The 12,997-nt window shown below is 40.8% G+C and overlaps 1 protein-coding gene across 5 annotated transcripts in view; it reads left to right on the top strand.

Annotated features, from left to right (window-relative positions):
* map4l (microtubule associated protein 4 like) overlaps nt 1–12,997 on the top strand; it is an 89,016-nt gene that overhangs the window by 31,307 nt on the left and 44,712 nt on the right. For 4 of the 5 annotated variants that reach the window (XM_020105185.2, XM_069510893.1, XM_020105176.2 and 1 more), the window contains exons 3-5: nt 1,413–1,499; nt 4,544–4,783; nt 9,457–10,665. In XM_020105185.2, the coding sequence (XP_019960744.2) occupies nt 1,413–1,499; nt 4,544–4,783; nt 9,457–10,665 (1,536 nt within the window). The remainder of the gene's footprint in view (nt 1–1,412; nt 1,500–4,543; nt 4,784–9,456; nt 10,666–12,997) is intronic. The other variant, XM_020105203.2, reaches the window with a different exon arrangement.

Genomic DNA, 12,997 nt, shown 5'->3' on the forward strand with positions numbered 1-12,997 from the left:
AACTAGCCGTGGGGAAGCTTGTAGCCGAGGGGCTTCTCCAGGGGAAAGGACAAAAAGCTGAGGAGGAAATGCAAACAAAATATTGTGAGGGGGATGAGAGAGAGACGTGGGTGGGTGCTTTCTGCTATTCTAATTTATGCTTCGTTATATCCTCCCTCTTCTCTGACCTAGAAACCAGACCACATGTAACAACCCTTATATGTGTCTAGGTGTGACTAGAATGTGTTTATTGATAGGCCAGGTGATCCAAGAGGACAGTGAGAGGAGGGGTCAGGCTGTGGTAGATTTCATTTATGTAGCATTTTCACAACATGTAAACTCAATGTGCTAAACATAGATACATGAGCAAAAGATACATTGGCTATATAAATATATGAATATAAGCATGAGTCAAATGCAGAAACTGAATCAATGAAACACCAAGACAACATACATCGAACCACACAGCAGAATAAACACAAAACTACAACACAATCAGGAAGTTCTACCACACACACACACACACACACACACACACACAGTAGCTAATATCTGTGGACACAAAAAAAGGCGGTACAGCAGCAGCACCTCTAATTCATGTTTAATTAAAAAGTTTTAAAAAATAGCATCTGTAGAATCTGAGCCAGGACATCAGTCTTTTACATAATATCACCATTATTACAACTGTTTTCATTTTTCCTTCTCGACTGTTCTGTTTGTTATTTGTGTTAGTCTGATGCCGTGACACCACATATACATCAGTACGTTATCCACATGAAATGTTGGAGCAGCCTGATCAGCAGGCTAGGTTTCTTTTGCTACTGCATTTCTGCACATTTGACTGTTGTGTAATATTAAAGACATATTTTCTTATATTTTTTCTCATATTTATTGTTGATATATACGTGTAAATGCTGGTATGTATCATAAACCAACACTCACACATAAGATTTCTATAAGAAACGTCCACCAACAACAAGTGTGGGAAACTGCAGATGGTGGCATCCTCCTCCTGTGCAACCACAGTGATAGTCCCCTCAGTGACACACTGTGTCTGGTTGCGTCACCATCAAAAGACTTATACACACACACACTCACACTCTCACACTCTCTCACACACACTCTCACAGACACACAGACTGGGGTTGAGAAGCGGGTCCTGATGAAAAAGCAGTTCACAGAGCAGAGTGACACTCACAGATTTAGGTGCAGTTTTCTGTCTGTCTCAGTGTGGGGGGGGCAGAAGACAGGCTGCATCATGCTGCGTGTGTTTTAAACTTCATGAAACCTACGTCTCACATGAAGTTTTTTCAGATATGTTAAACCGTACAGTGTGTTTCATAAATAAACTGGGTAAATATAGAAAATGAAAAAGATAAACAGTTTCTGATGTTATTGGCGATATTGGTGCTAATGCTCTTTATCTCCTTCAGGTCCGGGGATGATGTCATCAATGATGTCATCAGGCGGACACCAAGACCCACCTGGGCAGCCTCCCTTCAGCACTGGCAGCCAGTCTGGTAAGAAGGGGGGGGTAGTTATTATTCACACAGTTTCCCCACTTTACAATAATGATGATCAAGACATATGTATTCATAATAATAATATACATTGTAAAAGTTCCACCTGTAGGTCAATCCTTCAAATGACGATCTTCAGTTGAGACACTTGGACACAGTGTTCAATGTTTTCTTGTACTGTCACATGTAAAAGTTTAAGATGGTCACAAGGACCTGGAACTTTACAGCATTATGCCACAGGTAACGTTTTCTTCTGTTAACTTTGGTTCCTATAACTATGAAACCATAGAGCCCACAACATAAACACAAACTGTACATATACTTTATATGATCAATATAAATGCTCAAACAAGCCAAGAAAATAGATCAGAATCCAACATCTGGCCCTTACTCGCTCATCTAAACAAAAACCAGAGGACCCACGGTGAGAAGAAAATGGCAACTCATCCCTACGGCTTCAGAAGTGTCCGCTATTTTACAAAGTGAATGAAATTCACACTTCTATAAGAGCATTAACACCAATTAATACACACAGCTTGCAAGCATAAGGAGAATGTCAGGACCGCTAACAACCCGATTCTCTGTGTCTCCCGCATGACGGATAAAAAGGCTCAACTGCCAGATCGGCCACATTGTCACCACTCAGCCAATCCAAGCTAGAGTCAGCCCCTATCTAAACAAAGATCCTCACAGGCAAAAAAAACAGGAGGTCTCCCTCTTAGCATACACAGTAAATGGCAACAATAAAGATAAGACTTGGTGGTCACTTTATTAAGATCCTGTTGGATGTTCCCATAGTCTGACGTTGTCTGACCATTTGTTTTTATCTTCTATCCCATAAACTCATTCTGCCTTTTCACTCCCATCATTTCACTTCACCCTTAAAGGCTGCAGATTTATCTACAGACACATGTAGATAAATCTGGACCCTCTGATTTGAGAAGGACTGTGCCAGAGCACAGCACCATTAAACATGGCTAACCACTGTTTACCTTTAATAAATTGCACGAGAATGGCTGCCACAAAGTAACCCTCAAACAACACTGCACACATCACACTGGTGTGTTATGACCCAGTATTCTATTGCACAGCTCATAAATCCTGTGTTATTGCTATGTGCCTCAGATTTGAGTCACAGTGCACTGAGGTTTTACCGCTCCGCACCATCTAGATTGTAGACGACAGCATTAGAGAAGCCATTTGTTGAGTGTGGTCGTTGTGCGTCACTGTGACGAAGTGACCGGGCTTTGAGTAAATTGATTAAATACCACAGTCTTTATTTATATCCCACCTCAGCCAGCCTTTCTGCACTTTGCACTGCTGCACCTACAAGAACTTAAATAGACACCCATGCAGACTGTTCGAACACCCATGTCACCGCTCTCACTTAGAACACCTCCCTCTGTGCCCTCAGAGATCAGCGGAGTCAGAACATGACAAAGAAAAGTAGCACGACTTCTTTTAAAATCCACTTTACCTTTTCACCTTTACTAAGAATGGTTGCATTTTCCCTCCTCTGTCTTTTTATCTAAAGTTACTGCATGCAATCGTTTGGTTTGAATCGGTTTTTAAAACTGGCATAATCTTAAATGTTTTTCCTTTTTTCTTTTTCTTCATTATTAGGGTTGTCTGTCCAACCCATATTTGAAAACAACATTATTAACTGATTAGAATTTGATGGTAAAAGGTCAATGACCTGATAAAACACTTTTTTGGCCAACCGAATAATTCAGCTCGTTATCACCACAAATAACACAAATGTCAGATATTATATTATAATGAAGTTTTGACATTTTATCTCCAATAGGTCAACTTGACTGTGATCGTAATGTAAAAATACTTTTTCATTATTATCATTAGTCAGCACCATAACTCAGGACCAGAAGTGAAGATTCACACCATCATTTCTGAAGCTTGCCTGGTTTGCAGAGTTTTGTTTTGTTGCCATGTGCTCATTAAATCAGTTCATTATACCGAGCTGTTAAATAACATTGAAATTCATTTGATTATGTGTGCGGTGATCACAAAGGAGGGAATCAATACAACCATAAACCTTGATGCAAGTATTTGCTTTGTAGTAACAGTAAACACCTTTTGGTTTTCTACTGTCGATAAACTGTATATGAAGATATGATTTAAAGTATGTGAGGAAAATCAAATACAAAAACCATGAAGTTTAACTTTACTGCAGTAGACTGTGTGATAAGTCTCAGTGGATAAATCTGACAAAACCTTTTACAAATGCAATCATTAACAATTAATTAAGTGTTTAATAATAATTTGAATGACTCTTGACAACAGGATTTGATCACACATTAACACAAAGTGACATCTCTGTCTGTCACTTATCTTCATTCATTTCTAGAATCGCAGTGATATTTTATTAATTATATATTTTTATAAGTAATCCCCCATTTAAATGTTAACACAGACACCACATTTACAGTTCTGACCACTTCTAATTTACACTGACATGTTTGTGAGCTATGTCAACAGTGAGAGACGAGCACCTGAGAGGGTAGACTGATTTGTTGGAAGTTGATAAAGTTGCAAGTTGCTTCAAAAAGTCAACAATTAACACATTCAATGTGTCATTGTGACCCTTTGTTGTGTACATGCCTGATTTTGTGCTACAAAGAGAAAATTGGTAACTCTGAACAGCAGCAATAAGTTTAAGTCAGTGCCGATGTATGTGATTGTAGAATGTTTAAAATGATTCTGACAGGATTTATTACAGTTGGTAGAAAATAGACGATACTACAACTGAGGGGGTGATTGTGAATTAAAAATCTACTGCACTGCCTTAAAACTGATTTATTTTAAGATTTCAAGGAGTACTACAACAAATATCATAATCATTTTTTAATATATATATATATATATATATATTTTTTTTTTTTATATACTTTAATAGAACCAGTCTTGTCATGGTTTTCTTCCATCACAACACATAATACACTAGTACACCAGTAATGGTGTGTACAGTTTCTATAGAGGCAGTTGGGTGTTGATGATGTAACTCTGTGTTTGTCTCCATTCATCAGGCTTCTCTCAGTCTGGGATTGGAGGGATGATGGGGTCCAGCCTGCCACCGTTCCAGACCAGCATGAGCTCCACTTATGGCCAGCCTGGGACCGGTTCAGCTATGGACACCCAGAAAAGTTCCGGCCTGTTCGGAGTTGAGAACAAAACCACCAGTAATACCAGTGGAAGCAGTCCATTTAAGAGCAGTGATCCATTTTCTTCCGGAGGTCCAGGAATCCACACTATGGATTTTTCTGCAGGTATCGAAAAGAGGGTTGATTGCATGCGCCAGGCTGCGTTCACACAGACATCTGACCTGCGTGTAAAAAACGCAGCACTTCTTATCCATTTGAAACGGGGGGAAGTGGGCTGACGCAGAGCAAGGGTCTCAGCAGACAGTTGAACCTGGTTCATTGTTTGCTGCGACACAATCTGCCGTCGTCTGGCACGGTACTGCGATGGCCAGTCACATAAACGTGTTCCTTCAGCCCCATTTTTTTAACACAGGCCAACCAAATGTCTGTCTGAATACGGCCGTGCATTGTGCTGAGCAGCAGAGGAGAGCAGAGTCAGGACAATAAACACCGCATATACTTTTCTCGACAAAAATCTTTAAGTGAAGGTCGGTTAGATTTGTCATTCAGTTACAGAGGAGGGTGGAGCTAAAGCTCTGGCACAAATTGATAAATATAAAATGTGTCAGTCTGGTCATATCTTATATATTTAACTCAATACAACCTAAAATGTTATGTCAATTATTTTAGCTGTGGAAATTAGGCTTGTGTGTGGACGATCAACAGGGGCAAGTGATGATAGTGGGAGTGTAAACGAATAGGAACAGCTTTTACCAGCAGGTGGCAGTCTTTTCTAACTTGTCTCACTTATTAAGATGGAACAGCTCCAGCTTATATGTTGCTGGTTGCCTCGTAGCATTGCTCTCTGTGCACTTTGTTATTCTCTTTATCTGCTGAAACACTGGATCCACAGACAGACAGGATTCAAGCAGCGATGCTTAGAAATGATGCAGTAGCTCCTCGTTCTGAAGAGGAAAACAGCCCGGGTGAAATTTCGAGGAGCCTTTTATCATGAATAGTTAATGTTTATAATATCATCAGCTGTTTGAGTATGCAATAGCTGAGCATCAGCTGGTCTCCATTCAGCAGAAACATACATCTTTAAATAAATCACTTTAACAACAAAGACACCATGTCTTTATCAGTCCTCCTGTGTAACTTGTGCCTGAACGCTGTGCTTCTCTAATAGAGGCTTAAATAGTAATATCAGTTAAATGTAATCAAAATATGACTTGTGTGTTAAGGTTCACATAAAAAAGTCATACAAAATGAATTTAATAACAGGACTCCAGAATCCTCAGCTGAACTTTTCAAAAGACTTTTAATATTTAAGTTTCTCCTCGGACTCATTAAACATTTAGCCAGAGCTTTACTTTATTTTTAGATCTTCTCCCCTCTGGTTTGTCGTCGCACTAAAGATACTCGTGCTTGCTCAAAGGTCGGGTTGTTACGTCACAGTTACGGTTTAAGTTCAGTCTCTGTCGGAGCAGATACGTGATACATCACTGATACGGATGACAATTAGCACAACAGATGTGTAGCCTCAGTAGTGGCTGCTGCAATGGCCGTAATACTCAGTTAGCACAACCTGGCTCTTTATAAATGCTGACACATTCACCGGGGGATGGCCTTGTTTTACGTACCCTGACCCCAACCATTGTATTATCCCTATTAGTGGTGTCACCATAGAAACAAAACAATAAATCCTATTGACTTTAATACACAATCCTTTACAAAAACATACAAAAAACCAACAGTGGCTGCAGACAGTAGTTGCTGCTGTAATGGCCGCCACACGTTTCACTCTTGTTAGAAGGAAACATGTAGATAGTTGGTATAGCTACAAAAATATAATTTACTGCCTCCAGTTAAATGTTCAGGTTATACTGTGAGACAGTGATATAACCCCATGCTGCTACTTTAAATGTTTCTATATTTATAAATCCTGTTAGTTGGATGACAGAGTGACAAGAGAGAGCAAATAATAAGCTTTAGAAAGAGAAAGTAACTCAAAACATATAATACTGTAAATAAGTGAGTGTTGTGGCCCTGGTGTATTTAAATAGATGTGTGAGACTTACAATGTAAAGCTACACTACTTCACACTTTCAGTATTTTTCCCAACCAGCCCTCTGCTCTGTCTGTGTTGCCCCCTCTGTCCTTATGTTTCTGTGTAAATCCCTCTATATTCACCTTCTCCCTCTGCGTGTGCAGGTCCCAGTGGGATTCGGTGAACTATAACCCATCTGCATAAAATGTCAACTTGCTGCTCTTTTTCATACGCGATGTGTGTGAGGCAGCCAGAGCTCCATCATTAATGTTTCTCTGGGCAGTTTTCCAGCCTCCAGATTACTGAGTACTCCCATTAAACACCTCATCACATTAAATATAAATGATAATGCTTTGGCCTTGTATCTCCATTGGGCTGTTTTTAGCTGGGCCGGCATCAACTGTGGGGAGAAAATAGCAACTTCTTTTGTAATGCAGGAAAAGGCGCCAGATTTAGAGGGGAATGCACCTTTTTCTAGATTCCCATTAATATTCAGTGATGACAGATGGACTGAAAGGCAGTCTGGAGATGGGACGATGAAAACTGAGATAGAGAGAAAGTAATTTGGAGAGGAAGAGGACATGATCAGTGGACTAAGATGGGTGTGTTAGGGCAGATCATTTTATTTTCCAGTCTTCCCCTCTACCTGTCTCTTTCTATCTGTCTGTCCATCCCTTGTCTCTCGTTCTCCTTTAGCTGATGAAATGCTTGTCAATAATTAGAATTGTAATAAATATGACTTCAGATCAGAAAGCAACATGAGGAGACAGACAAATGAAGGGATCGTATCAGCGCACGCTGAACATTTTTGTTCAAAAATTGCATGTTTGTCATTTTTGTGTGATTCTGTATTGCATTCGATACACTCAATCAATATGTAGTTTCTGCATGTTACAAAATGATCTGTGTTATTATGACGTTTCAGACCTGCATGCATTCATTGTTAATCATGCTTGCCAGACATTTGAAATACGCTTGATTTATTTACATTCTTAAGGTGCTTGACTATGTGTCTGTTTTGCTCAGTTGTGTGTGATTACTCTGCACCCTGGATGATGATGACGAGGATGATGATGATGATGATGATGATAGATAGATAGATAGATAGATAGATAGATACATGATAGATTTACACAGTGAGTTCTGTTTCTACAAATTTAATATGACCATTTGGCAAATCTGAATTCAGAATAGTTAGTAAATGTGAATTGTAAATTGTAGACCCTGACTCAGATGACCACATCTCAACTGTGGCAGAGCCGAGCAGATAATATAATCTGATACCCAGTGCTGAGCCAGTGTGCTTCTGTAAAGCGGCACCTGTATCTGTCTTCACTTAAACTGATGATGCACTTGTGTTTTTACTGAACCGTAGAACCATTGTCATAATCTGTGTATCACAGGTGAGTTAAACAAGTGACTGGTTAAATGTACAGAATTTATAAAAGCAGGCACCATCACACAGATCACATCTTTGACGATGTTCAAATGGTTGTGCCAAGAGGAACCTAAAAGCAAACAGACAATGGTTACTATGGGTGAACACACTCCATACTATTTGCATAAGCATTGTAGACAATGGTCATCACAAGGGTCATTGCCTATTTGCATGGCAAAATGTGTCATCTGAGTGCAGCACTAACTCATGTTGCAGTACCATACTTCAGACATAAAAGTTCTTGTTAAGTGTGTTGTAGAACAGCACTGCTATTATAGGGCAGCGTTACTAGCAACTACTTGCTGCTACCATAGCCAGTGACAATGTCAGTTGATACAGTGCAGAGGTTGAAAATAGTAATGGAAATACTTCTCGGACACTACTAGAGATCCTCCATCTGGATTTTGCAAGTGTTAATATCCACAACTACCTTGAAAATAATGCTACATCCACACAACTCCACTTAAAGGTACAATGTGTAGAATTTTGTGATATCTAGTGTTGAAGTTGCATGTTGCAGCTGAACACCCCTCACCTCACCCTCTCCTTCCAAACATTAAAAAGAACCTGTGGTAGCTTCAGTTGTCATAAAAACTCAAAAGGTGTTTAGTTTGTTCAGTCTGGACTAATGTAAAAAACATGGCGGCCTCCGTAGAGAGGGTCCCCTCGATGTAAATATAAAGTATTTAAATATAAAGTATTTAAATATAAAGGGGCTTTTCTGAGGTAAAGAAAACTACAATTCATACAATTTAGATGAAACGAACTTGTGAAAACATCATGAGAATTATTCTACATTAAATTCTACATTTTAATCTCTTTCACCTAAATTTTACACACTGGACCTTTAAGGTTTGAAATGCATCACTTCTGCTATGTTTTTGTCTGTCGTTCATAATACTCTGCACTGGCCCTCTAGCTGTAAAGACATTTTCGAGTCCTTGAAACAGAGAAACACTGCTTGCCCCATTTTAGTTTCTGAAAACTCAAAGAGAAACATTTAGAATCAATGACACAGTCACCCCTCCTCTTGAAAACACTTCCCGATTAGGTCCTTCTTGTGTGGGAGTTTAGCCTACTTTGCCTGCATCATGGTTGTCCATGAGATCAAGAAGTATTGTATTATCCCTATTTTATTCAACAAATCTAAAATCGTACAACATTATAAAAAGGGAAAAAAACCTTTACTGCAAACAAGCAATCCATCTGTAGTTAGTTGTAGCACCCACTTTTTGAAATAGCCAACGATTTAGACCAGAAATAAACATGAGCCGTCTATAGTAACCACAGTCTGGTGGCTTTTTGGCAGGTGATTCTCTTGACAGTGTGTGATCGGTTCCTCCTCTTATAAAACCCTCCCCCCCTCGGCAGCTCCTGTCCTCTCTCCCGGCGGCTCAGTAGATGACATCAGTGCCACGTCCTCCACCTCAGAGGAGAGCCCCGAGAGAGCAGGGCCGGGGGGCGAGGATGGCAAGCAGCAGCAGAGACGGCGCAAGAAGAGGAGGAAGGGCCGCGACGCGGTCTACGACTTCCTGGATAGCCAGGAGAAGAACAACGGCCAATCAGAAAAGCATGGGATTCAGGATAAGGACGAACATGAGGCAGAGGATAATGAAGACGAGGAGGAGAACTGGGAGTGGGAGATCAGAGAGAGTGGAGGAGGGGGCAGGGTGAAAGGCAAGAAGAATAAGAGTAGGGCAAGACTTCCAGAGGAGTGGGGAGCGCCACAGCAGCCTGTTTCCCCCCCACCTGCTGCGATCGCTCCCACCTGGGCTACAGCCGCTCACTCTGGTGCATCTGACTTCAAAACTCCAAACTCTAACCCCAGCCCTGTCTTGCCCTCTGCCTGTGTACAAATACCCACAAATTTCACAAACCATTCCCATGCTGGCCTTGTAACAGATTCATCACCACGCTCGTACGAGCCCATGTGTTTAGATGATTTCCCTATGTCTGCGAAAGACGCGCAAAAGGCAAACGAAGAGAAAGCTTCAGCTGGCAAACCTGAAGCTAATATTAGCACAGCAGCTAGTGCAATAACTGCCAAGAGCAGTTTGGCTGGGGACGCTAGCGGTAGTCTAGCGTTAATGACGGGGGACAATCTGAGCCCAGTTTCGCAGACCTTCTCTTTCCTTGATTCAGTCCTCCAGACCCCTCAAGCCTCAACCCCTGACTCGCAAACTACCACCCCCATCACCAACACCCCCACCCTTGCAACCTTGACAAAGTCCGCCCCAAAAGAAACTGCCGTCCCTTCCTCAGAAGCTTTCTCCATTTCCAACAGCTTCAAAGTCCTTACTCCAGCAGCCACCATCCCAGCTGCAGTGGCATCATCTCTCAACGTTGATGCCAAACCTTTCGTCCCTGCAGCTGTCTCCCTCACCTCAGCCACACCCCTTACTTCAGCCCTTCTCTCCTCAGCCCTTCCTACCTCATCATCAGACACTCTCCCCACAAGCTTAGCCACACGTCCTTACTCAGCCACGCTCCCTCCCTCCATCACCCCCGCAGCCCCTCCCTCTCTCCCTGCACACTCAGAGCACCAGGAGTCCTCAACGCCACAGCTCCCCCCACTGGAAGGTTGGTGAACTACAGGGAAGATTATGAATAACATGGGGCTTATTTGAACAAGGGATTGTGTGCTGGGCTAGCAGGAAGCAGCTATTGATATTCTACCTGTGTGCATGGCTCTTTGTCTGTGGATTGAGCATTAGGCCTGCTTGGTGCTTAATCTATTCCTATCTGTAACAACCAAGGTGTGAGAGATAAATGCTGAACAAAACAGCTTCTGATTTTATCACTTTTTGTGATAGTTATGTTTAAAACAGATCGAGACACAGATCTATACATTGTTGCATTAAAAAAAGAAACGTGGAATCTCTGAAAATACATCCAAGAGATTCATCTCAAACTTCTACCAGAGAAACATTGTGTCCAGGTATATCTCTCTTCCTAGCTGCTGGCATGAATATGGGATACAAGCGCTGTGCTGATTGGGCCATGTATTAACAAAACTGCGAGAGAACTGAATAGTCGCTCTCTCTGATTTCCCTCTGCCTGCCTCTGTGTATCTGTGCCCATGATCATAGCAATGTTTCTGCTACTTCACCTGCTGCTTCTTATAGCTCTACCGTCTCTGCTTGCCGCTCTGTCTTCTGTTTTATGTGACTGTCAGAGCCATGTCTAACGTCCCACTTCCTTTTCTCTGTCTATAGAAAAAAACACATAAGTTGGGTCCTCCAATGACAAAGCTAACTTGCTTGTTATGTTAATACACACAATAATAGTTAATAATACTAGTTAAAAGGTACGAGAGTATTTCTCATCAACTGCACAGAGCCAATATAGTGAATGAGGAAATGAAAAAATAAGTGGGTAATTGATTGAGCAATAATGTAAAATGTGTTTTAGGATTATAGGCACAAGTATCACATTTTAGTCTCAATGTCTCTTTGAGGTATTGAGTTTTTTTGTGTGTTTTGATCATTGTTTATATTGTATTCAACTCAAATACATTTTTCTCTGTAAAGAGAAAATAGAAATGTAGAACAATCAAATCAGTGTGCTAATCTGATTCTTTTAGTCTTTTAGTCTGAAAATAAAAATACATTTAGTCAAAAGGCACCAGTCAGCTGTCATGTGGATTGTTAAGCATACTGTCTTTACACCCATTTGGCAGAAGAGTTATAATTTGACCTTCCTTAATATATTCCACCCAATCTCTTAACCTTCATCTGTGAATCCCATCCATCAGTGAGGGACACCACCTGAGTGACCATATTTAGTGTTCATTTCCATGGTTTCCACTAATGAAGGCTGCAACAAGCTCAAGAAGAAATTAAATAATTAGCTGAGTTCGAACTCAGCTAATTATTTAATTTCTTCTAGAGGTTATTTTTAATTTTTTCTAGAGGTTATTTTCCAAAGGTCAAGAATGCATCATCAAGCTCAGAGTCACATTTTTAACCACTCGTGACTTGATTCTGATCTGGTGAAGTTTACAGGTGTAAAGAAAATTATGAATTTGTTCCTGTTTAAAGCACAGTGGAGGTTAGAAATGAAACATGAAATCAACTCCAGATGTGGTGGAGTTTAGAGACTGTGCTTATAATAGTTATGTCAAAAGCACAAATTTGACAGCTACAGCCGACTCTCATGTGTAACAGCCATGTAGTAGCCAACAGTCCGATGATTACTGCCGTAGCCAGCTGCCTGACCTCTGGTACACTGTGAGAAATCTGAGAGGAGCTCAGTCTACTGCCTTTTCCTCCTGGTGATACTGCTTCTGTCCTGAGGTCTCCAGCTACAGCTCACAGTTGTCTAAAAAGAAAAGCTTGATTTTCCAGTGTGATGGTTTGCCTCAGCCCTTTTCAAAGATACAGCCTGACCAGTACTTTGTTAGTGAAATGTGTGAAATAGTACAACTCCTTTAATCACTAAATAGAATCTAACCATGTAGCTGTAGATTTCATATATCTAACAACAAGTGCCTTTAGTCTGACAGCAGCAGTCACTAACAGCGTGCTGTGTTTTACACCGGCCCTTTAGCTGTAAACACAACAAATGTCTACAATATCCTGTAACTTCCAGAAATTCTAATTAGAGTTTGAAAGCAAGTTCATTGTTTAACAAAAGTTCTGACTGAGGCATTGTTAGGGTTCATGTATTTAATTCACTGAAGCTGATTCTAAAGTGACTGAGCACTGTCTTATGTCCTCTCTCCCTCTTTCCCCCTCTCTTCTCTTCCATAATGCCATGATGTCCCCCTGAACACCAGGTAAGACACATTTCTCTTTTTCCCATATTTTATTCTCTTGTGGTGCTTTGCAGTGCATACGCCTGAGACCAAAGCAGCATTACTGTGATTATGTGCTAATTGTTTTGTTTACTGACACATGACTGGGTGGTTTGA

The sequence above is a fragment of the Paralichthys olivaceus genome, chromosome 16 (assembly GCF_024713975.1).
Source record: "Paralichthys olivaceus isolate ysfri-2021 chromosome 16, ASM2471397v2, whole genome shotgun sequence".
Taxonomy (NCBI): domain Eukaryota; kingdom Metazoa; phylum Chordata; class Actinopteri; order Pleuronectiformes; family Paralichthyidae; genus Paralichthys; species Paralichthys olivaceus.